The 27,286-nt window shown below is 34.3% G+C and overlaps 3 protein-coding genes across 3 annotated transcripts; 1 reads left to right on the plus strand and 2 right to left on the minus strand.

Annotated features, from left to right (window-relative positions):
* Positions 1-3,617: 3,617 nt before the first annotated feature.
* Positions 3,618-14,991, minus strand: LOC104888765 (bet1-like SNARE 1-2). Its single transcript, XM_010673828.4, has 6 exons — positions 14,767-14,991; positions 14,055-14,211; positions 4,880-4,936; positions 4,716-4,775; positions 4,532-4,617; positions 3,618-3,962 (listed from the first exon to the last, which is right to left on the minus strand). Exons 1-6 carry the CDS (start codon positions 14,778-14,780, stop codon positions 3,941-3,943), a joined length of 396 nt encoding a protein of 131 aa, XP_010672130.1. The 5' UTR covers positions 14,781-14,991; the 3' UTR covers positions 3,618-3,940.
* A 3,223-nt stretch (positions 14,992-18,214) lies between these two features.
* On the minus strand, positions 18,215-24,551 carry LOC104888766 (hypothetical protein). Its single transcript, XM_057393609.1, has 3 exons — positions 22,371-24,551; positions 21,003-21,074; positions 18,215-18,608 (listed from the first exon to the last, which is right to left on the minus strand). Exon 1 carries the CDS (start codon positions 24,160-24,162, stop codon positions 22,411-22,413), a length of 1,752 nt encoding a protein of 583 aa, XP_057249592.1. The 5' UTR covers positions 24,163-24,551; the 3' UTR covers positions 18,215-18,608; positions 21,003-21,074; positions 22,371-22,410.
* A 1,949-nt stretch (positions 24,552-26,500) lies between these two features.
* LOC125495827 (chloroplast envelope membrane 70 kDa heat shock-related protein-like) lies at positions 26,501-27,286 on the plus strand. Its single transcript, XM_048640651.2, has one exon. The coding sequence runs from the start codon at positions 26,864-26,866 to the stop codon at positions 27,284-27,286; it is 423 nt and encodes a 140-aa protein (XP_048496608.1). The 5' UTR covers positions 26,501-26,863.

Raw genomic sequence — 27,286 nt, forward strand, 5'->3', positions numbered from 1 at the left:
TGGTATGTAAATTCTTTCAACTTGTGTTGTTTTTCTTTCATTTGGTCTTCTGAACAAAAATTGAAACCAACTGAAAAAAATTTGAAACCAACTGAATTTTTTTTGAAACCAATTGAAAGTCGTCCGACCAAATATTATGGTCGGACTGACGCAATACCTTCTCTAACTACATTATATCCCCTCAAAAGAAAATAACTAATTTTTATTGATTTGTTTAATGGGCAGTCAAAAACTTAAATAAAAAGGATGACATTTTACGAGTGCACATAGAAAAGAGATAGATCTTGAGGGTTTTTTGGTTAACAAAATATTGACCTAACGGTTGAATTAACATAAATTCTCATTAAAGTCACGTAGTGATCAATTATGTAAAAGTATAGGATTAACTTGTATAATAAGAACTTCGATTGTCAATGAGAATTTTCCAGAACTAGATATATCAATGATAATTGAGAAAATTAGTACCTGAGGTTTGGTGTAATTTTCAAATTATCTCACATTTGGAGAATTCTCCAGATACCTCTTGAGGTTTGTATTTTTGCTCAAAATACCCTTACTCTTGACGGAGTCCTAACACCATTAACTTTTTCTCTCTCTCTCTTCAGTGTTCTCTCTTCCCTCCCACCATCCTACAGATAAAAGATTGTGATGAAGGACCTATTCTCTTCGGCATAAAACAGCTGAACTAAACTAAACTGAACTGATTGGAGCTAAGCTGAACTGAACTGAACTGATTGGAGCTAAGCTGAACTGAACTGAATTGATTGGAGCTGAACTAAACTGAACTAAAATGAACTGAATTGAATTGAATTGAATTAAATTAAATTAAATTAAATTGAAGTAAATTGAATGTAATAAATATATAAATAATATTTAAACAATAATAAAATGAATATGAAATAATAATAATAATGATAAGTAATAATAATAATAGTATTTTGGATATTTTTAAATGATAGTTATAAATAAATAATATTAATAATCATAAATTAATAATAATAATAATTAATGATAATAATGATAATTAATAATAATTATTATATATTATTTGTGTTAATATATTATTACTCGATGATGATATATAATAACAATAATATCTAAAAAGTAAATTAATATTACTATTTTAATAATTAGATTTAATAATATAATAATATTTAGTAATAAAAATAATGATTGGATTGGACCGCGAAAATTACATCATAAACCGTTTTGACGCGATTTGATTGGTTTATGGGCTAAAAAACGTGGGTTTATTTGTGCTTTGACCTAAATCATGTTCCTCCTAATAATAATAGTAATAATAATGAGTAAAGCTATAATAAACAAAATAATATATAGAAATAACAACAACAACAACAACAACAACAACAACAATAATAATAATAATAATAATAATAATAATAATAATAATAATAATAATAATAATAATACTTAATAGTAATGATATAAAAATAAATAATAATAATAATAAGTAAAATAAATTATACCAACATAATAATATTTAACAAAATGGTTATAAAAAAATGGAGTTGAACTGAACTGATCGGAGCTGAACTGAACTGAATGGAGCTGAACTGGACTGAACTCAAAATAAGCTGGGGAGAACAAGCCCGAAGTTCAGGAAGAAAAAGACTTGTTTAAGCAAAATTTCAGGGGCTAATTGAATATATCCAATTTGAGTGACTTGTTTAACAGTTCCATCAAGCAAGCCTACATGAATTGGTTTTTGTAGGACTATTAAAGAAGAAAACAAGAATTCATTGCCAGACATATGATCGCTAATACCAGTGTCAATTATCCAGGAATTATTATTAAAATTTGTATGAGAATAATGAACATTGGACACACTAATCATACCTGCAAAAGTGAATGCATAACAAGCAAACTCTCCTGAAGCATTCTGTTGCATTACACCTTTGTATATTGCAGAGATCATATCTTTAGAATCAATAGAAGAAAATTGATCCTTAGAATTTCCAGAATCATCAAATTCAAGAGGAGTATTCCCAATGGACTCGGTTACAGCAACATTAGCAGAAGTAGATATGCCTGATTTGCCTTTGAGATGAGCAAATTTATCACATTGATCAATAGTGTGATTTTTCATTTTGTAATGATCACAAAACCTATCAAGTTTTGCTTTCTTGCGATATTTTCTCTGAAAGTTTTGTCGAAAACCAAAATTGAATTTCTGATTTGATTTGTGAGAGTATAAAGCACCCACTTTTGAAATTTGGATACATGAGGAAGAGCTAGTGATTTTTGCTTCTCTATCTGCTAAAGTATGTGATAAGCTCGATTAACAGGAGGTAATGGATCCATACTAAGAATATTAATCTTCACTTGATCATAAACATGATTAAATTTAGCCAAAAACTGAATTAATTTCTTCAATTGATTAGCATCTAACATCTTCTTAAACAGTCTACATGAACAAGCATCCATAGCTCCACATTTACAAGTAGGAATCTCATCAATACTTGTAATTCATCCCAAACTCTTTTCATATTTGCATAATACGCAGCTATAGAAAGATTTTCTTGCTCAACTGAAGTTAAACTTCTATGAAGATCATATAAGAAAGGAGCATTAGACTAACCATACCTCTCATGAATCTCCTCCCATAGCTGCTTAGCAGGATTAGTGAAAATGAAACTCTCTAAATAAGTGGACTCCATTGAATGAAGAATCCAAGAAGTGACTAAATAGTCATTTCGAATCCACTTCTGGCAATCATCAGAATTAGCAGCTGGTTTGCTTAAGCTTCCATCAATGGAAGCAAGCTTATTCTTAGCTCCTAAAGCCAAACGAACTCCTCTACTCCAATTGACAAAATTATCTCCCTTGAAGAGATGAATACCTGAGTTGTTGTTTTGGATGATCTCCATTAGAAATGAAGTATGCATCGTTATAGTTGATTGCATTTTTCTGTGAACCAGAATTTTGTGCAAAATTTTGATCAGAAACTTCTGTCATTGCAAAATTTGAGAGAATTTTGAAGAATTGAAGCAATCGATTGATTGAATCAACAATTTGAGGAAATCTTGAAGAATTTGAAAGAAAACAGAAGAAATCGATGAAATCATTTATTGTTTCAATCGATTGAGAAGAAGAAAAGAACTAAGAAATTTTAAGATTTTAAGAATGAAAAATGAGCTAGCTCTAATACCATAAGAAGAACAAGAAGATTGTTCTACTTTGGGAGAGAAATCTCACAATTTGTGAGAGAAGAATGTATTGAAATCTCTAACTTGAATTACAAACTAGCAGCTAACATCTTTTATACAAGAGGGAAAGAATAACAGTTGTTCCAAGCTAAACAAAATGTTTAACCAACTATAACTAACTTCTAACTAACCATAACAGAAAATATCTAATGTGTAAATGACATAATATTACTTTATTTCTGATAGACCAGGACACCAAATTTTTAGAAACCTTTGTTCGTACTTTTTTCCTGATTAAACTAGGTAGTCATGTAGTCATGCGGTTTTTGACATGTACAAGAGATAACTCGGATTATTATCCACTTGGAAAGCATGTGATACTAGTAGACGTAGTTAACTTTTTGATTCGTTTATATAAAGAGGGGACATGCTGGCACTAACGCCTCTATCTTGTACAAAATGTCAAAACTTGTGCAGATAATTGCATTATATTGGATAACCAACAGAAACCATCATCACCATTAACTTTCATTGCTTTAGTATGATAACCGTCGTCAAATTACTTCCCACATCCACTGAACAAAGTAACATTGTTCTTGTCACCGATTACACAAGAATCCGTAAATGCCGCCTTCAATGAATTGTGACATTCATGTATATAACCTATGTTGGACAGATGAAGCACGTATGGAAATAGAAACCCCAATCCTCGTATCATCCAAAACTCTTCTCAACAAGCTCGGACAGGCGCTAACCTATTCTTCACTTTGCACTTACATGGAATGTCTAAGGACCCTGTAAATAGATAATGCACCATATAAATATTAACAAATTCGTGAAAAGGGTGAGAAAATGTAAGCTCTTGGCACATGTATGCGAGCAGGGTCACAGCTCATATATATCTACATGCTAACTAAGGGGTAGAATCCATAATAGCTAAGTACTTGGGAACAATAATCAAACAGACTAAATAAATTCAGAGTTACATCAAGAAAGAGATTGAAATTCCACCCAAACAAACAGAAAGAAAACTTGATCAAGATTGCTATCAATTCTACATAACGAAGCAACTTCTGCTCTTTGTAGCTAATCATTTAGCAGTATCCTCTCTCTCCTCCTAGCCAGCATGAGAAACTAATGATGCTTTTATACGGTAAGGTTCCAAATAAACTTACTGCATCACCCATTACAGCAACCTCAGAGGATTTCGATGTGAAACATAAAAGAATAAAATATGTCCAAAGACATAAATACCTCAGACTTCAGAGGATTTAGATGTGAGAACATCAAGGAGAAGATACGTACACGGATATACCATTGAATAATGATAATAACTGTATTCAATAAGATACACAAAGATTTACCTGATGAGGTAGTAGAATAATATAAAAAATGTCACAAGGAACCCTACAAGCTTGCACATCCCACGTCCTGACTTCCTTTCAAACACCTAAGATGTGATATTTGCGACATACGAGTTACTCAACAGCACAGCAAAATGTGATGCAAAAGAATAGAGCTATCTTAACATGCAATTAATAATCGTACCATCTTGAAGCGGTTAAGCGTCCCTGACAATATACCTCTTGATGCATCCATTTCATTACCCTGGCAGTGGAATATAAATTCTTCCGATTGAAAAAAACACAAAAAAAAAAGCCTATATAGTTCATTCAAAATTAGCATACGGAAACACCATTACACTTGCATACCATTCGATCCAGGAAACGGTTATGGCTACGAACTTCATCATGTATATCACCAGACAACTGACAAAAGAATGAAGAGAAATATCAGAAGATGTACAGAAAATTCCCTCCCAAGTGATTGTCCTCTTTTTTGTTGGAGTATGAATCAGATTTATTCTTCTGGTGTAAATTATCTGTCGATGCATTTAATGTACAGCTTCGCCATTTATTCATTATTATTTTTTGCGCGGGGGGGGGGGGGTCCAACAGGGCAAAGTATGCTAAATTGATAGAAATGTCCAATGCTACAATAACTCACAACAAAACAGAATATCATCAAACCAAAACTCTCCCATCAATCACTCATGTCAAACAATGAGTAATCTCATAAGCAACCCAATTACCCTCTCTACAAACAAAATTCCAAGACATAATCTAACAACCTACTAACATGAATATTATTAGCTAAACTAAGGGGAAACTACTACATCCTCTATACTTTTATAGTGGTCCCTTAACACTTTTTTTAATCTTAGTAAGATAAAGAAGGGCAAACATTGTAATTTATAGGACAATCTTTTTATCTAGTTATGATCACTGAGAAAGTCCAAACTTCTATATTGCTAACCAAAGTACCATCAGATCATGTCAATAGATCCAAAAGACAGAGCATAATCATATACACTAAATAGGACTTTTCTCGAAAATGAGATTCCAGTCTCATTAATGCTTTGTTCTTTTCGCCTCAGAATAAAATTCAACAAATAAGTTAGCCAAGTTCAAAAGAACTAGGGTCCAAGTTTCATTCACAGCTACCATAAATTCAGAACTTCAGATGAATTTAAACAAGTAAAATTATATGAATTTCAGGTGAAAAGAACACACGTTAACGTCATATACAATTATAAAGTGCCAAGACATGCTGCTAGGCATAAAGGTACACCCTCGGCCATAAATAAACACATTTTTTTTTCTTATATATATATTGTATAAGATACTGTTGGTGTACCAGAGTCATAAATTCATCTTCCATTCTGATGAACCAATAAATCTGGAAAACCACTTCACGTACGAAAGAAAGGAAGGTTCTTGGGGTTATGAGATGAATAATTAAATTAAGTGCTCGGAAGGTGGACCAATATATATACGTTTCTTGAGTGGTTCATGATAAAAATGTAGAGGCTTGTGACAAATATTTAGTGCATTGGAGGTGGCCCAAACACAAGAAGCATGAAATAGAAAACAAAGAATCGAGCAAAGTTTGACGCAGGCAAAAGACCAATATTGTCGAGTTCAATTGTACAAACACCAAAACTGCACTAAATACCTACTTTACCATTCCCATAATAAAAAAAATTGATATGCTCCATATTGTCCTTCGGACTCTTTCAAGTTTGTTTACAATGTAATTTTTCTGCTACATGTAAAAGACCATTAAGATCTTAAATCTGCAAATTGAAAAACTGAAACATTGTGAAGTTGAAGCATTGGATCTCAACTCGATAATTCATCGGAAAGGATAGTGAAGAGTTCGGATTATGAAGATTTTGAAAAAAGTCAGGGAAGGCCAAAAAGAATGATATAGTTTGACAAAATGATATAAATAAAATAGCTTCCCGATAGCATATAGCCCTTTACAGAAGGGAATGAAGTACAGATGTCTATGTGGACAACCACCCACCGAAAAACTAGAATCATGCAACCTGCCCCGTCCTATTGGGATTAAGGCCTTGTCATTGCTTTTGCTCTTGTTGATTATGAACCAAATGAACAAGGAGGTTATGAGGAAAGGAATGGAGATATGCATGATACATAAATACCCTAAAACCTATCTATCTTGCAACCTGCCACGTCCTATTGGCTTTTGCTCTTGTTGATTATGAACCAAATGAACAAGGAGGTTATGAGGAAAGGAATGGAGATACGCATGATGAATAAATACCCTAAAACCTAACTACTCCCTCCGTTTCCTAAAGATCTTCCCTCTTTCCATTTAAGGGTGTTTCCAAAAGATCTTCCCTCTTTTGCTTTATTCCTTATTTGGCAAAACAAATTTCCCTATTTACCCTCTCATGTCACTATCATATGGTCCACCATTACATTATTAATTCAATTTTACTCCCTTTCTCTCTCCTACTTTAACCCCTTTTTATTTGTTTATTTATCTTAACCCTTTTTTCTCTCCTATTTTACTCACACCATGCCCCACACAACTTGATTTTCCTTGGTATCTGTAGGAACAGTAAGTGGGAAGATCTTTAGGAAACGGAGGGAGTATCTTGTAAGCAAGAACGTGTTTACGTCAATAAATGAACACCCCCGGATCGAAACCGAAATTCCTTAGCATTCGATTATTTTTTAAAATTCAATTAAAACAAATATTAACAATTGTTTAATAAATGAGCTTAATCATTAAATAGAAATGTTGCTCATTCAACTACATTCATAAATTGTTCATTAACGTTCGTGAAGCAATTATCTATAAATGTTCAAAAACAAAAAGGAAAGCTAAGAGCTCGTTCGTTATCATTTTCTGTTTAGTTTTATTGAAAATCAAAAACAAAAATATGAAAACCAAAAAAAGTAGTTTTCCGGTGTCAGTTTTCAGAATTAACATGTCTAGTATAAGTATGACTAAGTTTAAGTTTATTATACCCCTTATATCACATGACATTTATATTCATAAAACCAAAAACTAGAAAATTACAATGACGCCAACGAGCCCTAATTTAATATCAATATAAGAGATTGTTTAAAGTTCGTTTGTTTGTTCATTTCTAAAGTTCAATGTGTTTTAATTCAAGTTTGTTCTTGAACTCAAACTTTATCTTTTATTCAAAATTTTAATTTAAAGTTATTATAAAGCACCATAAACTTATAACTTGCCTTTATAAAATCCAACGAGATGTAAAATAATTAAAGCTCTTTATGAGCTTGATAGCTCAAAAAAAATGTTTATGAGCTTAACTCGACTAATAAATGAAACAAGCTTGAACATAATAATTCTCAAGCCGATATACCAATGAATGTATGTTGCATTTGACTAATTTAGTTGACCTTGAACATGATATTAGGTGACCTCGAACATGAACAAGGTTGATACTTAGGTTGACTCGTTTACTCCCGTTCCTAGAGTTTCTCACACATCATAGGTCATAAGGATATCATCACCCCAAAAACCATCTTCTACAAACCTCTCCTAATAATAAACTCTGAATGGGCTCACCGTCAAATTCCATAAGACTTCTCCCTTCTCACTGAAGTTGGGAGCAAGCCTCTACATATGAAATAGTGCATGGTATATATAGTTTAATTATTGAACTTAGTCCACTCTCTAGTTAGACGAAGTAAATATATATCCCTACTACAATATACTCCCTCCGGTCTTTATTAGTTTACCCTTTTTTTTTGCACAAAGTTTTAGGAGAAATGATGTTGTGGGACATAGAATAAAAGAGAAAAGATTAATTTATATTAAAGTTGAATGTGTGTGTGATGGAAAGTTAGTGGTCCCATTCCAAAAATAGAAACAAAAGAAATGGGTAAACTAATAAGAGATATCCCAAAAGAAATACGAGTAAACTAATAAAGACCGGAGGGAGTACAACTACAAATGTCATCCATTTCACTGATCATGCTAAAGAAAAAACTTGCTTTTCCAGAGCCTTTAGCAACAAGACTCTAGAGATAATAAGGCATTACAACTCTCCTTGGTTAGTCTATTTTCTAGTACTCTCTCTCTCTCCATGGTAGTTTAATCAGATCGATAAAATTTCGCAACGGTGAAGAGAGTGCACACTAATGAGAGAAATGATAAGATAATATCAGAGAGAAAAAAGAAAGAAGATGAGAGGGAAGAAGATAGATCATAAAATATATTAGCAGCAACTGAAAAAGCTTACAGAACCTTAAGCATTTCAGTGGCTTAGCTAACTCCCAAAAGAAATCAAGAATTAACACTTTTCTGGATGATTTCACTATTACTCTTTCTCCTTTATGCACATTACTCCTCATTCATTAAATCATTACAACTTTTTATTATAGTAACTTACTTGTTTACTGGATACCCTTCCTACCCTTTACTCCCTAAGGCATCCAACTGATTCCAAACAGAAGTATGTCGAATTTCCACCTTGCTCTTTCCCTTACGCCAAGCACAGGTGAAGTGGATGCAAAGCTTCCGTTAGATGTTGATCCCTTAAGGTGCTGGCAGCCCACAAATTCACCTTGTCCTCAAGGTCAAATCTGGAAATTTGTGCTGCGGTATGAAACATTCTTCCCAAGTGGCCTCCTAGTCTGGTCAGCTCATATGAACATGAGTCACGACCTCGCGCTTTGTCGGCATTCCTAGCAGCAGCCTGTCGTTTCTCCAGCAAGGTCTCTGCTATTATAATTTCCACAAAGGCAGTAGCTGTCCTAGTTACGGTGTATATCCGCATGGGAGGGGGGGTTCAAGTTTTCATCCAAGGCTCTGCGCCACTGGAAATATAGACCTTAAAAAAGGCTGCGAACTTCTCAAAGGGTCTCGTCAGAGAATTGCTCTTGGTATGGTTGTCTTTTAATGGTAAACCATGTCCCTCAAAAATCTCTTCCCTTCTCTTAAAGTCAGCTGGTTCTGAAATCTTCTGCCCTCAGCAATTCATTGTGAGCTCATCTAAAATGGCATCCCTTGCTTGGAGGTGCTCCCTAAGGAGTTTAGGATGATTTACCCTTTCCCACCAACACTTATCCAGGACGATCCTTCACATATAAGGCATTGGAATGAGCCACTTGAGTGGAGACTGGAGAGGAGAAGAGAGGCATTGCACCAAACTGCCCACGCCAATCACCTCACCAAATTGCAAGGTTGTCCATTCACAAAACAACAATGTAAGAGCTTTAATTTTATTAAATTGAGGTCAGCTGCAAGAGTCAAACTTTATCTGGGAAGCTCGGACTCAGCCATCACCCCCGCCGCACCGGTGTCGACACGATGCGGGTGCCGACACGAAATTCGGGTCGGACCTTTGGGGGAGAAAGTGGACTCGGCACCCATGCGTTTTGCAGAGAGAGAAGAGAGAGAGGAACTTTGGTGTTCTGGATAAGGGTAAATGAACGGTCAGCATTGTTTAATGGTTCAAGTTGTTAATACTACAGCTCATTTATTTCTTTTGCACTTTTACAGCTTGCACCCTATTCCTTTCTTTTGATTTTTTTATTCTACCCAATCACTGATTCTTTCCTTTTCTTTTTTTAAAAAAATCCTTATGTTCTCTTTCTTTGCAGTAACTTTATAGTAACTTTATATTTTCTGCTGATTTCCTAAGCACTAAGCAGCATGTTATCAAGATTACGGAGTGTTCACTCTCTTTTTTCAAGAAATTAAATACTAACAAATAATTATAAAAAACTAAAAATATGTTTCGAATACAAATAAATTCAATATTTTTCATTGGCTGACGTGTCCCCGAGTCCATATTAAAAATTTGGACACTTAACAAATGAGTCGGCGAGTCTTTGAGTTTAGAATTTCCTGTGTCCGACCCTCGGACCCATACCCGAGTCCGACACATGTACCCGAGTCCGAGCATCCTAGGATTTTATCACCAATGGTTATTTACAAAGATCCTCTACCTCCATTATCTTCTATATCAAGTCCTGCTGCATGCTCTTACATACTTAGTTATTTCATATCGTTTCCAATGCCCACCATCCAACCCATCTTCGGCCTTTCCCAACTTCTTCCAGAATCTCCAATAAGCCAACCTTCCACTACCCTAGTGGTGTATCCTCTAGACGACGTCTCATATAACCCAAATCACAAAGGTTCTCTCTTATCTTAATCTTAATATCTGCCTAGGATACTCAGACTTGGGTACGGGTGTCTGACTCGGGTATGGGTCCGAGGGTCGGACGCGAGAAATTCTAAACTCAAAGACTCGCGGACTCGTTTGTTAAGTGTCGAAATTTTGAATACGGACTCGAGGACACGGCAACCAATGAAAAATATTGAATTTATTTGTATCCGAAATATATTTTTCGTTTTTTATATTTATTTTTTAGTATTTAATTTCTTGAAAAAAGAGAGTAAACACTCCGTAATCTTGATAACATGTTGCTTAGTGCTTAGGAAATCAGCACAAAGTATAAAGTTAAGAAAGATAACATAAGGATTTTTTTTTAAATGAAAAGGAAAGAATCAGTGATTGGGTAGAATAAAACAATCAAAAGAAAGGAATAGGGTGCAAGCTGTAAAAGTGCAAAAGAAATAAATGAGTTGTAGTATTAACAACTTAAACCATTAAACAATGTTGACCGTTCATTTACCCTTACCCAGAACACCAAAGTTTCTCTCTTCTCTCTCTGCAAAAGCATGGGTGCCGAGTCCACTTTCTCCCCCAAAGGTCCGACCCGGATTTCGTGTCGGCACCCGCGTCGTGTCGTGTAGTGCGGCGGGGGTGATGGCCGAGTCCGAGCTTCCCAGATATATGCAACTCTAGCCACCATTTGAATATACTCGTTCTACATTCTGTCTACTAGATATCAATTAAGAATTCCCCATATTCACGCGAGACTTACTAGTACTAAAATTACACTTCATGTACTATGTAAGCCTAACCCTCAATGTTCTAATGTTCGTTATTTCCAACTTAGCATTAACTCCATCCCTAGTGTCATCCACCAATACAATATCATTCATAAACAATATACACCAGAGTATCTCATCCTTGATGGGTGGTGTTATTTCATTTTTCACAGCCGCGAAAAGGATAAGGTTAAATAGAGAAATATTTTGCTACCTATCCACATGTTCTGACAATTGTAATAATATAATAAAACACCTTAGGTGAATCTTGAGACATTCAAGGATATTCTCGACGCGCCTATCACTTGGCATGTTATGCTCCTATAAAGTGTTATGTACAACTGTCATGAAGTCCAAAGAGCTCCTTCCAAAATATGTCATAGAAGATTTTGTCTTGGGCAATTACTAATTACCTCCAAAACCCATGCCCAGGAGCTACCTCCTTATTAAAGTTGCAGCGACTAAGAAGACACCAAACACATGTCTTAAACCAGTGCAATCGGCATAAGACAGTCCACCATTACCAACACCGTATCTATTGCTTGAGACTTAGATAGCCCTTTGATGAAATTCACCTAGAAGTCATCCCAAACCAGGTGGGAATGGGCAAAGGCTGCAATAACCCAGTGGGGTAGAGGATTTATGACTTTTGTTGCTGAGAGATTGCCTAAATGTAGCATAGTAAGCCACTTCCTCATCCCAACCCAATACCATCCACAACAGAGTCGTGTTATTCCTTGCTACTGAGTTACCCTGGATCATGATCATGCCTTTATGTAGGAGTTTTTCTCTACCATCAAGAAACTATAGTGCAACTTGTACAGATATTCATGAATTAGACACCAATATTAACATTAATATAAATACCCTTTATGTGATCCCATAAAATTTTGTTACCTGAAAGTTCGAGTATATAATTTTTTCCAACTTACAAGTACTCTTATTTGGCTACTTACTAGATCGAATAATTGGGAGATTCATATTCTATTATAGCATCATCCAACATTAACACATGATGGCAATTTGATCATCAACAGAAACCTGCTATTTGTTAAAAGGAAGAAGATAAGGACTATCAAATCAGTCATCAAGTTACCTGAAATTTTCAAAGTGATTCCATATTTGTTTTCGATACTCAAAGTTACAGATCAAGCATCGGTTAAGGACTTTGAGGTACCCTATTTTTCGCATTAAATTTCAAAGTTTTAGATTTCGGATGGCCTTGCAAAGCCCTAGCTGCTTGCCTTCACCCACAATGTCATGGATCTCTTTACAATCTATTCCACAAATAGATTTCAGTGCTCCCAATTCCACATATTAGGATATACATTGTTTTCCATGAAAGAACGTCCTCTACTTTATTGGAAGCGCAAGGAACATACTGAATTTCAACCTCATAACCCCAACAACTTGCTCACACTTTTAATAATTGGACCTCACCTATCTTTGTTTCATGAGGAACCTTAGACTCTTGTGATCAATTCATATTCTGAATTTCTTACCTATCAAATAGTTTTTTTCATTTTTTTAGTCAGCAAGCACGATGGCGAAATGAGTTGTTTTCATATACGTATTTAAGCCTAGTTGCACAGCCAAAGATGTGATGGTAAAAAGCTATTAACTGTTAATGTTGCGACAAAACAACTCTCAACTGATAACCATAACCATAAGCAAGTTCATATTTTGTAATCATATATTAAGATAAATACATCTTACATTCTAAAGATTGTCTTACAAAGCATTGCAACTAAAAGACACAATGGTATTATATATTAGGAGCAACTGAAAGCTTACTGAACAATGAACACTAAGCATTTGAGTGCTCAGCTCACTCCCAAAAGAAAACAAGAGTTCTCAATGTCTAAGATGATTCCACTATTCCTTTGCCTCCCATTGGACATGCTTGGATTGGAGGTAATGAATCAAGGGAGTAATGCAAGTCAAAGCACCTTAATAAAAAAAAAAATTAAGGTAAGTTAAAGTAGTTTCAAGGGGGATGATATAGTGGTGTTGTGATAAGAAGAGAGGGAGAATATAAGCTATTACCCCCTAAATGAGGGTAATAATTGCCATAGGGGCCAGGGGGTGGTGGGTAACTATTAAGTATTAACCCCACGACGAGGATAACAATTCCCCCCCCCCCTCCTTCCTTATTCTTCTTAGCTTATCCTCTTTGCGACCACTTCATCCCCTTTATCATCACTGCTAGCCACCTCAATTTTCCTTAGTTTGACTTTTATTACCCCCTTAATGCATTACCCTCAATCCAAGCATCCCCTCATAAATAATACTCCTCGCTTCTTACAACTCTTACTTAGTATCACTTACTAAACTAAGTTCCCTTTGCTACCATGTGCTCAATCTCCAAGGCATTCAACTAAATCTTGAAATACATTTAAGTGGTATTTCCCACCTTGACTTTTTGTTTACTCCTAGCATAGGTGAAATATATATAAACGTTTTGTTTGGACTTGCTCATCCATAACAATTAATTAAGCAACTATACATATTAGAGTGGGAAAACCATGTATGGATCACAGATGGCAAACCATGTAACAGATGGCAAACCATGTAACAGATGGCAAACCATGTAACATAGCTCATATAGTTGACATCAAAAGAAAGGATCCATACCTGCTTCAGAAAGAAGACGCGGTCTTTTAGGCTATCAAGAGCTTCATCATTTTCATGTTCAGTAATGTCACTTGAGTATGATGAGGAGGCTCCAAGGCCACCCTCTTCAATGCTATTGTATCCATCAACAAGAGCAGCTTTAGAAGCGCGAGTCTCCCTAAATATCAAGAGATGCACCAACAACTTAGCAATAAGGCCGTTCCAACATTGACAACAAACATGCTTTCCAAATACATGCATTACGGCTGCAGCAGCTTGTTAGACGTTAGACCCATGTTTACAGGAGATGGTTACAATAAAGCTTTACTAAACAAATGCCGTACAGCAGCAATGATCCTTCCCAAACCCCAAAATCAAGTATCAAGCAAATAGGAAGAGTAAAACCCTGCTTCAAACATAAACATAAAAAGGAAGTAACCTGACATAAACATAATAAAAACCACTATACACCTCAAGAGCACCAAAAGATCACCATTGGAATTGATTATAACTTATAAGCCTTATATAGAAAACAATTGGAAACTTTCGCAGTACTAAATCTCCAAAAGGTTATTCAGAAGACTGAAGAGTAAACTGGGTCGCCAAAATTCGCAAAATATGCTTAAAAATATAAGAACAACCAAATTCTATACAAATGAATCTAAATTCTAAAACCTAAATCTGAAGGAAATGAAATTTTTGGGGAAATAGAGGAAGATTCAACGACTGTTACCTTCGATAACTCATTATTCCGAAAATTGATTCAACTTTGTGATTCTTTTCCAACTATTACCACCGATAACGATCACCAGAGTTAACGAGTCGGAGAATCATCAAGTTCGACGGTTGACATCCGATATCAAATCTTCATCTCTATTATGGACGTGGGGGACTTGATGACTTTGATGTACACAGTACACCTCTTCTACATTTTACTCTTCCTTTTTTTTTTTTAATTGCTAAATTGCATTTTACACAAGATTTTAAAGTTTAAACAATGTCTACTCCTTCCTTCCTTTATTAGTTTACCCCCTTTTAACTTTTTCACACTAGCCTTCATATGCACGCGATGCGTGCGTTAATTTCAAAATTTGTTATTCTATTAGATACTCCATTCGTACTTTATTTATGATTAAACTTAAATGTGAAAAATTCAACAGTTAGATGAATTTAGATATATTAATTCGCTAATGTAAAAAAATAAAAAGGTTGTGAGTGATTGTTAACATTAATTTTTTGTGAATGAATATTGAACAGAAAGAACAAAAATAATGAGTTGGTTTAACTGGATTAAAGAGTATCAAAGGTAGTGAATGTTCAGACTTTTCATGTGCACGTTATGTATGCCATTTTTTTTTTATAAGGTATAAATATTTTGTCCATTTAATTTTTGATTGAAGTATTTTATGCATATACCATTTTAAACATGTTTTAAATGGCAAGTTGGAATGGGAATTTTTAAATGATTTGCTTTTGTAATTTTTTTCATTCCATTAATTAGATCATTAAGGGTATTTTAGTCACTTCAAAAGAGGACACCACACCTCCTCCCTTGGCTTATATAATAGAGATTTATTGACATAAAACTTTGAGTAATAATATCTCTAATTATGTACTCCCTCCGTTTCCTAAAGATCTTCCCACTTACTGTTCCTACAGATACCAAGGAAAATCAAGTTGTGTGGGGCATGGTATGAGTAAAGTAGGAGAGAGAAAGGGGTTAAGATAAATAAACAAATAAAAAGGGGTTAAAGTAGGAGAGAGAAAGGGAGTAAAATTGAATTAATAATGTAATAGTGGACCATATGATAGTGACATGAGAGGGTAAATAGGGAAATTTGTTTTGCCAAATAAGGAATAAAGCAAAAGAGGAAAGATCTTTTGGAAACACCCTTAAACGGAAAGTGGGAAGATCTTTAGGAAACGGAGGGAGTATTCGTATATTACATACGATTATATTTTCCTTACATATAAAGTATAAATGATGGTCAAAGTAATAAAGATGAATAATGTCATAAGTCAAAGTGGGTAAATTAATAAAGGACGGAGATAGTATTTCAAACTCAGTATTTTATTGCTATATTATATTTTGTAAAAGATTTTACGCAATCTCAAATTCACACTCAGTTTTTTATTGCTATATATATTTTGCAAAAGATTTTACACAATGTCAATTTCAAATTCTCGAAAGGTACTTTTTGATTCATTTAATGTTAGATAAGGAGAAAAAAATTCGTGGAAACGTGAAAAACAAAATAAATTTTATTATATTTTGATGGGTCATTTACTCCAAATAAACAAAATTTAAATAATGTAAAGATCAAAAAGAAACAATTATTTAAGAAAAATGTAGCAATTAGAAAAACGGAGAGAGTATGTCCCTAGCTCAAAAACAACTATAACTTCTCGAATTTTTAGTTTTTTTATAAAATAAAAATTAATATAGTAAACTAAAGAACTGCAATTACAAACTTTTTTTAAAATATCTCTATTATATAAGCCAAGGGAGGAGGTGTGGTGTCCTCTTTTGAAGTGACTAAAATACCCTTTGATAATTTAAAATAATATTTTTCTTAATAAAAAATTGAAAAATGAGAATCAATAAAACTTGCCATACGAATGGAATATGCAATACCATTAATAACTTGACAAACTAGATTGACACAATCAATTCACGAAATCAATTAAAATCTTCAACCAAAAAAGTTAGTAACATATCGTGATAACATAATATTTCATATTTACAAAGTTCAAACAATATGGTTTATTAACATCTATAATTGTTAAAGAACTATACTAAAGTCGCTGAAAAGAAAATTATTAAATCATCGACCAAATTTTACAGTGACGGTATTGAACAGTTAAAAATCATTCACCTTTAATTTTAAAAAATAATAACATCTACAAAAGAATCTCAATAATTTACATCAACATCAAAATAATTTTAGATAAAAAAAACATGTCCATTTGTATATAACTATATAAGATTATCGATGCACGCATCGCGTGCATATGCAACTAGTATATATAGAGGTAGGATCTACTGAAAACTAACTTTAAGGTGAAAACCCAAAACCGACATTTTTGCTCATTTTGTAGATTTTTGCTCATTTTATGTTTTTTTTTTGCTCATTTTAAGAAACTTTTGCTCACTTTAGCAAACTTTCGCTCATTTTACGAGATTTTTGCTCATTTTACAAACTTTTGTTCATTTTATGTTTTTTGCTCATTTTATGTTTTCGCTCATTTTAAGAAACTTTTGCTCATTTTACAAATTTTTGCTCATTTTACGTTTTTTTGATCATTTTAAACTTTTGCTCATTTTATCGTTTTGCTCATTTTCAAAGACTTTTTGCTCATTTTATATTGCAGTTTTAGTTTTCAGCATAAGGAGGGGTTTTCACGTGATCCTATTCCTATACATATATAGGGCCAAGATCATATGAGAATGCTCCGTACATAAGAAATGAGAATGAATATCAACCACACAATTAGATTAGAGTTACAACACTTGTTCATTAGAGTTATACCCCCCTAAAAAAATTGAGCCCAAAAAAATTAAATTGTTGAATATTTTTCTTTCTAATTATTCTTTTTTTTTGGAGTTACATCACTTTTTCATTAGAGTTACATCACTTATTCATAAGAGTTATAGCGCAAAGGCCAAATGTGATATAGATATTCAATATTTAATGATTTAGCTTTTTTTTACAATAAGATAGAAAACCTAGGCTAGTCCCTTATATATGACCAACCTAAAACTTATTCAAAATTTTGTCAATAGCTGTTATTACCGTACACTTATACTTTATACAACTAGTTTCACAGTTTTAGTTAATAGCTACCTTGCTTCACAACTAGAAGCTCGCAGCTCAAAGCTAAAAGCTAAAAGCTAAAATTTGCAACTAACAACTATATTTGTCGAACTTGTGCTATATATATATTCATATATCTTTAACATTTTGATTTATAAGAAATGTCAAAAATACTTATATAAAGATTTAAAGAATTATAAAGTCAAAATATTCAAACAACATCTATAATAGAAGTCAAAGTCAACAAATAAATAAAATTCATATTATATTAGTCTAATCATAGAAATTTAATACGTTGCACATCATCTTGTCTTTTAAAAGTTACTACTTATTATGATTGTCACTTAATAAACAAATTGGGGAAACTAATATAAATGGTCACTATTATGTGCCAAATAATATGCAGTTATTTCTTTGGACAATACAAACTTTGATACTCATTGTGCCAGATAAAATATGGGCTTGTTAACGGCAGAATATTCCAAATATATTATGCTAAAGAAGTAGGACTCTTTTTTTTTACATCGCGAAGATTTGCATTATTAAAACACTAAATTACAACCTAAGGCTATTACAACCAAACATGAAACATCGATCTTTGGAGATAGATTGATGTCTTCCATCTTATTGAATATTTTGTTCACAAGATGATAAATTCCGAGGTCCTTTAGCAGAAATTTCTTCTTGGTATTCTACTGTTTGAACTACGAAAGAAGCAGCGACATCCTTTTGGTGGCTTCTGACTTTGCTCCAAGGATACCTAGACAAGGCAGAAATTTAAAATGCATGGAGGTCGAAACTTTTCCCAAAGTAAATTGGAGGGCCTCCCATAAGATGCATTTTTTATGTGTGATGATTTAAAAAATCATCACATGAACTTGGGCCGAATTATCATGATTGAATTCGCCCATTCGTCGGATCTGAAAATCCAATCCCGCAACACTTAAACTAGAAGATCAAGCCACAACATACATAAATTCTATCCTTGAAAGAGAATTGCCTATCTTCTTACCCAACATTCGGACTCCTAAAGTTGCTTGGACCAAACAATGTCAAACTCTAGGAGCATCTTCATTATAGATCAGATTTCCTAGATCATTCTTTGTCATATGAAACCAAGATTCTTCTATTGACCACCCAGTACTACTAAACACCACCCTAGCACAACCATAAACAATATGGCGCAAGGATAATTGAATCCAGATACAACTAAACTAAGACTGAAACAGAAATTATAACCAAACCAAACTACAGAACAAATCATAATAACCAAAAGTAACCCTCGGTTGCAAAGCTTCAAGAGATGAAGTGCACCCGCACTTCTCAATTGAACTAGTCACGCCACCAAAAATCGAATAGGGGCGATACTAAGGCAATAAGGCTCATAGTCAAACCAACTAATCAAACCGCAAAATAAGACCAACAAAACATCAAACAGGGAAAGGGGAAGACTCGCGAAAAACGAGGAGCAACGAAACACTAGGGGAAGGGGGAGGGGGAGACGCACGAAAACAACAAGGCACGAGGGGAAGGAGGAAGATCGGCGACCAAACAAGAAACAAGGCCTAGGGGACAACCAAAACCTAGGGGAATAAGGGGAGGGGAGACGCACTAAACCGATGAAACCCTATGGGGAGGGGGAAGGGAAATGCATAACCATCAGGGGAAGGGGAGGGAAAGAACTCAAAACGACTAATGACACTAGTTACACAACAGGAGATAGGCTCGTCGGTGACTGGTAGAGCGACCGGCCACCAGCAAGGCTGCGGGGGTGGCGGCTTTTAGGGTTTGAGTGTTTGGCTGTTAGAGTTTGCATGGGGCAAGAGAGGAAAGTTAAACAAATAGTTTAGGTTTGAAAAGTAGGAATCTAAGGTCATGTGCATCAACATATATATATATATATATATATATATATATATATATATATATAATTTAGTCATTTAAATATTTCTTCGATCGTAATACCGATAGTTTTTTTTTTGCACAATTAAGTATAAAGTTCATATGGTTCACAATAAATAATTTGAATTGTGTTGTTTTGCACATATCAATTTCTCAAATTTATAAAGTTTAAAAGTATTTCAAATTGTGACTTCATCAACTCATCCACGTGGTATGCTTAACTGATGACGTGGCAATGTGAGCACCCCATACATGTATTATCAATAACCCTATATATGTCTGTCGATATCCTCATACATACATTAACTAATTTGTGTGCCCCTCAAAAAAAAAAAAAACTTTTTGTGTGTTTTCTTTTGATAGGATGATAAGCAGATTGACATTAGATCAAAATTATCAGATATGATGTTGGACTATCTTAGTATTTATTTTAACGGGGCTACTTTTTATTTAAAAAAACTAATATGAACCCGGTGCACACTAATTAGTGTGCACCCGATCCATATCACGTGAGTTTATGATAGTGTATATTGATATGATATAGTGTATGTTAAAATGATATAGTGTATATTAAAATGATATAGTGTATGTTACAGTGATATAGTGTATGTTAAAGTGATATAGTATATGTTATAATGATATAGTGTATGTTAAAATGATATAGTGTATGTTAAAATGATATAGTGTATGTTAAAATGATATAGTGCATGTTACAATGACATAGTGTATGTTACAATGATATAGTGTATGTTAAAGTGATATAGTGTGTGTTAAAGTAATATAGTGTATGTTACAAGTGATATAGTGTATGATAAAGTGATATAGGGTGTGTTAAAGTGATATAGTATATGTTATAATGATATAGTGTATGTTAAAGATATAGTGTATGTTAAAGTGATATAACGGGTCACGTGCCTGGACCTGGTCCACACTATTTTTAGTGTGAACCGGGTCCACGCAAGTCGGATTGCTTTTTATTTACGTTACTTCTCACTGGACCTATTTGACTGAAATAGTAAGATAAGACGATTTTCAACTAGACATCAAAGGCTAAACCAAATTTCCCACAAAATATGGTTATAGTTCTTCAAGTAACAGGGATACTGCTCTAATAGAAGCACCAGATAATGCAGCACAAAACTCCACTATTTACGCTTCAATTATTAGTTAAGCCTTTCACTTGGTTACAGTTACATGCTTGCTATTAACAAAGACAGGTTAGTGGAGAGAAAATTTAAAAGGGGGAGCTTACAGCCAAAATGAGTCATGACTTTGATAATGAACCAACAAAGTGCATGTTCTAGCCTCAAATATTCTCACATTCCTGGAAACAGTACAAACAGGTCATCATGCTCAAGCAAAATATAAAAAATTTAAACTTCTCATAAAAAAAAATCTATATAGATCAGTGGAATTTATACTATATTATCCACAACTTGAGATACAAAAAGGCAATTAGAAAACAAAAACAAATTCATATGGAGTAGGTTTAACGTGCAGGTTTGTGACAATTCACAAGAAGCCGTGGTGAATGCAAATGGAGCAGGTTTACCATCTTCACTAGAGAGATGAAAGTGTAACAACATATATAAGAATGCATCAGGATGCCAACAAGTTACCTTTATTTTGTTGTTTTTGTTTCCCCTTTTTATGTATTGAAAACAAATTCATAAGAAAGGAAAGGTCACACGTCCATTACTTAGTCTTTAGTAGATGTCGTTTCCTCACAAAAGAAAATCTTCCTCAAGGTTGGTCTTTACTGTTTAAGGCTATGGAAATGCAGCTAAGACTGCTCTCCTCTCTTGACCATGAGCATTTCTTTTGTCTGTCGGCTCTAGTAAATAGCGGTCGAGGTCGCAAAACAAGTGAAGACATCTCAAGTATAGAAGCTGCTCAGCTGCTACTGAGCCTTTATCAATAACATTACTCTGACCAAAAGTAAGGTGGGAAGATATAGAAGACCACTGGTCAATATTCATCAACAGTATGTATTAGTTATGTGTCTGTGTACTGCAACGACGAGGGAACAGAATGATAAAAATCATCAGATAGACTCACGCAGATGAAGACTTTTAGGTTTTAACTGCACATGATGCAATTTGTTTGTAGAAATGTTTCCACTGCATGCTAACTAGAGAAGTTAAGCACTCTCTTTTGAGAGGAAAAACATACTGACAGCATGAACAAATTTAATGGACAGATAACGCAAAATTTTACAAGCAACGACTTGATTTACTGCCCATTCGCTTAACCATAGTCAAACTGATTTTACATGGAAAATAACCAGATTGCTCAAGGACAATTTGATTTCAAATATGAAATCTTCAATAAGGTAAGCTGAAAGTAAAATCCAGGATAAAATGTGAGAAATTCTCATTACTATGTACAACACTACATGCACAATGTTCACAAGAAAAATATACTTCCTCTAGTGAGAGAAATCTATGTACCAGAACTTGAGAAGCCAAAACCCTACAAGACTTGCAATAATATGCATTAATCATGTAAATCATCCAAGTATGCAAATATGGAGCTCCTAGAAAGCAGGGCTCCTAGATTCACATCAAAAACAAAGTGATCTGTATCTTTGTATTTGATTAAGCCAAGAAAAAATGCCTACTTTTCACTTGTACTCTTCAGGAGCCCATTTTCCAGCCCCATCAATCGAGGCAAGAAGACTGGTATTGCAGTTGCCACTCCATCCAATCACCAAAGTCAAAACTACTAGCACAATCTAATAGAGCATTTTGCTGATGTTCATAGCGGCAGATATAATTCAGACCAACCAGAAGGTCACAAATTGCTGCTTCTGTCTTTTCCCTATCCGCAAAGTAAAGGGTCTGAAGTAGAAGAACGTTTGTTCTTGAAACAATTTGCTGTTGCTCAAAAGTCCGCTCACTTTGCCACCTGATCATATTATGCGCCAAAGGAGCTAGCCACTTCAGGATCCGATCAAGGTTTTCCTTCCAATCATGAGCCAATGCACCATCGAAAATTGCAAAGTTCTTGAAGTGTGATTTGAGATTAGTCCTCAATGACATTCTCAAGCTAGAAGGCAACATTTGATACAAATCATCCCTAGCTTCCTCACCCACCAAATGTGGGTAACGAAGAAGTTTCTCTATAACTATTATAACATTAGCATAATGCAAAGCAAGAGCAGAACCTCCAACAGTGGACGGAGTAGCATGAGTGGCCAGCCTACTTTTGGGGGAAAAACGTGAGGCATTCATTGAATCGTGAAGTCGCACTTGATCCCCATTAATTTGGGAGCGATTTAAACAGTCCAAATGAACAACGGAGTGGTCCTTCAAGCCACTCACAACACTGTATCCAGAGACAGAACTATCTTGGTCATTGTAACTAAAATCATCTTCGTCATCATCAACTCTCGAAGCTGAACTGCTTAAACTAAGGCACTCCATGAATATCCTCCCAGGGCTAGGAGCACAAGGATAAACCAAATCCTGACGCTGAAACAAGTCAATTTCCCCTCTTTGCAAACTCAATTGAGTCTTCAAATTAGACGGCTTCTTTTGGCATCCTTCACGAGGCAAAGAATTGAACCGATTCATTGGCCTAACACTTCGTCGATTCCCAACCTTCCCATCACCAACCAAGGAATGTGATACTGAAACAACACTCGTACTACAATTTCGCGTCAAAGGAGGATGAACACTGCCAAAGGCAACACAAATCCTAGCATAAAGGGTACAAACAGTCCTAGCCAAAAGCTCAACAACCTTATCATAAGTCTGATTCCACAAAGAAACATCCTTAAGATGCCTAACATCCTGCCTTTGCCATGATAACTTTTGCTCGAAAGCTCTTCGACTCTCCTCATATTGATTACAATGGAACTTCTTAGTAGCCTGCTCCAACTCATTCAACACTTCTAATTCAGTATACAAGTTAGCAGTAGCACCCACATACCTTTCCATCTTTCTAATCATACTTTCCATATCTTTCACCAAAAAACCAAGTTCCTTAACTTGAATCTTCCCACAAGTTAAATCCCCATAAATATGCTCAAAACCCAATAAAGCTGGTTCACTACACTTCTTTCCTAACCTAGAAACAACCTCAGAAATCCTATTTAAATCATCTATTCTCTCAGCATAAGCAAGTTCTAAAAGAAATATATCATCAGAAGAAACTAATTTCTTAACACCCTCTGATTTAGTAATCTCATTTTTCAATTTAGAGATCTCTTGATCAGAAACTGACTTATAAAGATGTACCAATTTTGACATAACATTTGCTACCTCAAATGACAATATACCAATGCATTTTTTAGCAGAACAACATGATGGGTCTTTTTTTTTACTACTTGTTTGGTGTAACACAAGGGAATTCTTCAGATTGTTACTTACCTGATTACCCATTCTCAATAACCAAGGCTCTGCAACCATTTCTTTGCTTTTGCTCCTTCTTTCAACTAAAAAGATCCAAACTTTTTGCCAATTTTGAAATTGTGAAATGAAATTTGTAAAGAAAGTTCTTGAATTTTGGCAAAATACAAAGAAAAAAGAGTATTTGTTTGTATTAATAGCACATTTTAGTGTAGGGTTAATTATTTGAAGGACAGAGAGGGTGGAGTTATGAAGGAGAGAGAAAATAGTGTTTGGCAATGGAGGAAATGAGTTGGGGAGAGGAGCATTGATGGCAAAGGTTGAGTTTTTGGGTTGTACTAATTTGTAGTCGTGGTTTATGAGTTTTAAAATGTGAATTTTCAAAAGAGAAAAAAAGGGGAAGAACTATATAATATGGGATTTCATTTTATGGGGGTTGGTTTGTCTCTAAATTGGAAGGAATCCATTAAATTATTAATTCCCTCATTCCATTTCCTCAAAAGATAAATATATAAATCGAAGAAATCCATGGATGGGTCCCTCAAAGCCTTTTTTTTTACCTTTGAAATGACCAAAACCGCGAGAACTTTTTTTTCGTTTGGCAAAATTTGGATCCAAATCATCTTGAATATGATGTCTGTTTTTCCTGGTCTTATTTGGTTGACAAAATAAATCATTAGAAGTGTAAATTTTTAAGAAGTAGAAGTATATGAAGTTGTTTTGTTGGCAAAACCATGAAAATTTGGACTTACTAGGAAGTTCTATTTCCTCCAAAATGGAGGAAGTTACTTACCTAGGTCCCCCTAGGTAAGTAAAGCTTCCCATTATCAACCAAACACAATTTTACACTTCCTAGGAATTTCAAATACATGGAAAAAAAAAACTTCCTAGGAAGTATGACTTCCTATATACAACCAAACAAGGCCCTAGTTTATTTTCATTCAATTCGATTCAGTTCAGTTCAGTTCAACTCTGGATAATATTTTTACTCTCACATATCACTATTCATTTCAATTTGGTTCAGTTTAATTCAGTTCAGGTCATTTCAGTTCAGTTCAGCTATTTTATGCCGAAGAGAACCGACCTTAAGAGTCTTTTCGATACATAACTTTGAACATATGTATTTTTAATTAAGAATAAATAAAATTTATAAAAAATTGATATTTGAAAAATACATGCATAAAGAATTTAACAAAATTTCAGTTAATTATAAATCATAAACGAATGGTCAAAATGAAATTGTAAATAATAGTGTCAAAACCAAAAGTGGATAATTTGAAAAGAAACGAAGGGAGTATATTATTATTATTATTAGAGAATTATATATTTTGTTCTTATAAGTGCATATAAAAAGCGAAGTAATAGACAAAATATTAAATAATCACCAGTATTAATAATCACAATCTATAGGTAATTTTAACCTAATTCCTAAACTAATATAGTGTCATTTTAGATTATATATTATATCTAACACTTATACGTAATAATAGATTTACCCTACATGTATCGGAAGTCGGAACCTAATAATTTTTAATATGAATCCGCAAGACATTGGTTCTAGTATGAATTAGGTGGGGGGAGGTTAGACATAGATAAAGAAATGGAAATTATGGTAAATGTCCTTGTATTGGAGTAGGGTGGTCAAAATAGGGCACTCATATTGTCAACCACTATGACCTTTGCAGATGCCCATTCCAATTTAGCGACAAGAAGTTTTAAAATTCTTCACCTAATTTTATTTTTTGGAACTATAGAATATATCCACATAAGTCAAAACATCTTCGTGTCACAAAATTAAAAGTTTTTTTTTTAGAAAAAAGTGCTTCAAGATCAAGAATGATTCAGGTCTATTCTTCCCAATTTATTTTCAATTCAGTTCAGTTCAGCTCTCGACAATACTTTTACTCTCACATATCACTATTCATTTCAGTTCAATTCAGTTCAACGGTTTTATGGCGAAGAGAACATGTCCTGAAATCTATTTTGTACGAAATGGGATCGATATACTTATGATAGACATTTTGTAGCCAAATTACTCACCCATTCTATTTGTTTTCTTATACAAGTGGGCAGATTGAATCAAAGTAAAGGAGCATTTTCTTCACCTGAATATATCTAGAGTGAGCTTATTAGACTTGATTGAAGTTGATTAGCCCTAATTTGCCTGATGTTTATACCTAATTAGACCTAAACAAACTTTAATAGAACCTAATTATTCCTAAATTTTCTTAGAAGATGAAAAAAACGCACCCAAAAATGTCTAAAAAAAGTCTATATGTCTTCTATAAGCATATGAATATTCATGAAAGTTTTTGGAATATGTTAATAGGTTATGAAATTAGCACTTTTAATATAAATTTGTTATATTGTGTCGGACTCGTCCGACCATAATCTTGGTCGGACGACTTTCAGGTGGTTCCAATTTTTTTTCAGGTAGTCTTCATTTTTTTTTCAGGTGGTTCCAATTTTTTTTCAGGTAGTCTTCATTTTGTTTTCAGTTAGTCTTCTTTGTTTTTCAGTGGGTTTTTGTGCTTCAGTTAGATTTACTTGGGTTTCAGTTGGTCTTTATTCTTTTTCAGGTAGTCTACATTTTTCTTCAGGTAGTCTTCATTTTGTTTCAGTTAGTCCATTATTTCTTTCAGTTGGCCCATTATTTCTTTCAGTTGGTCCAACTGAAAGAAAAGAAAGTCTAACTGAAAGAAAAGAAAGTCTAACTGAAAGAAAAGAAAGTCCAACTGAAAGAACACCTGGGGAGAAGCCTATGATTGTAGTTAACTACAAAGGTGAGGAGAAGCAGTTTGCTGCTGAGGAGATCTCCTCCATGGTCCTTACCAAGATGAAGGAGATTGCCGAGACTTACCTTGGTTCCACTGTTAAGAATGTTGTTGTTACAGTTCCTGCCTACTTCAATGACAATCAGCGTCAGGCTACCAAGGATGCTGGAGTTATTTCTGGCTTGAACGTGATGCGTATTATCAATGAGCCAACTGCGGCTGCTATTGCCTATGGTCTGGACAAGAAGGCCACCAGTGTCGGTGAAAAGAATGTGCTTATCTTTGATCTTGGAGGCGGTACGTTTGATGTGTCTCTTCTTACTATTGAGGAGGGTATCTTTGAAACTCCGGCAAACGACGACTTCGCCGGAGTTCGAGTTTCATCGCCGAAGATTACGTCAGAAAAATGA

This window comes from Beta vulgaris, chromosome 3 (assembly GCF_026745355.1).
Source record: "Beta vulgaris subsp. vulgaris cultivar EL10 chromosome 3, EL10.2, whole genome shotgun sequence".
NCBI classification, from domain to species: Eukaryota; Viridiplantae; Streptophyta; class Magnoliopsida; order Caryophyllales; family Amaranthaceae; genus Beta; species Beta vulgaris.

Excerpts from the sequence above, each read along its gene's own strand:
- LOC104888765 (XM_010673828.4), bottom strand. Across the intron at positions 4,937-14,054 it reads GCGTCTTCTTTCTGAAGCAG|TTGTCTGGTGATATACATGA; the intron begins GTATGGATCCTT and ends TTCTTTTGTCAG. Across the intron at positions 4,776-4,879 it reads ACCGTTTCCTGGATCGAATG|GGTAATGAAATGGATGCATC; the intron begins GTATGCAAGTGT and ends TTCCACTGCCAG.
- LOC104888766 (XM_057393609.1), bottom strand. The coding sequence starts at position 24,162 with ATGGTTGCAGAGCCTTGGTTATTGAGAATGGGTAATCAGGTAAGTAAC.
- LOC125495827 (XM_048640651.2), top strand. The coding sequence starts at position 26,864 with ATGATTGTAGTTAACTACAAAGGTGAGGAGAAGCAGTTTGCTGCTGAG.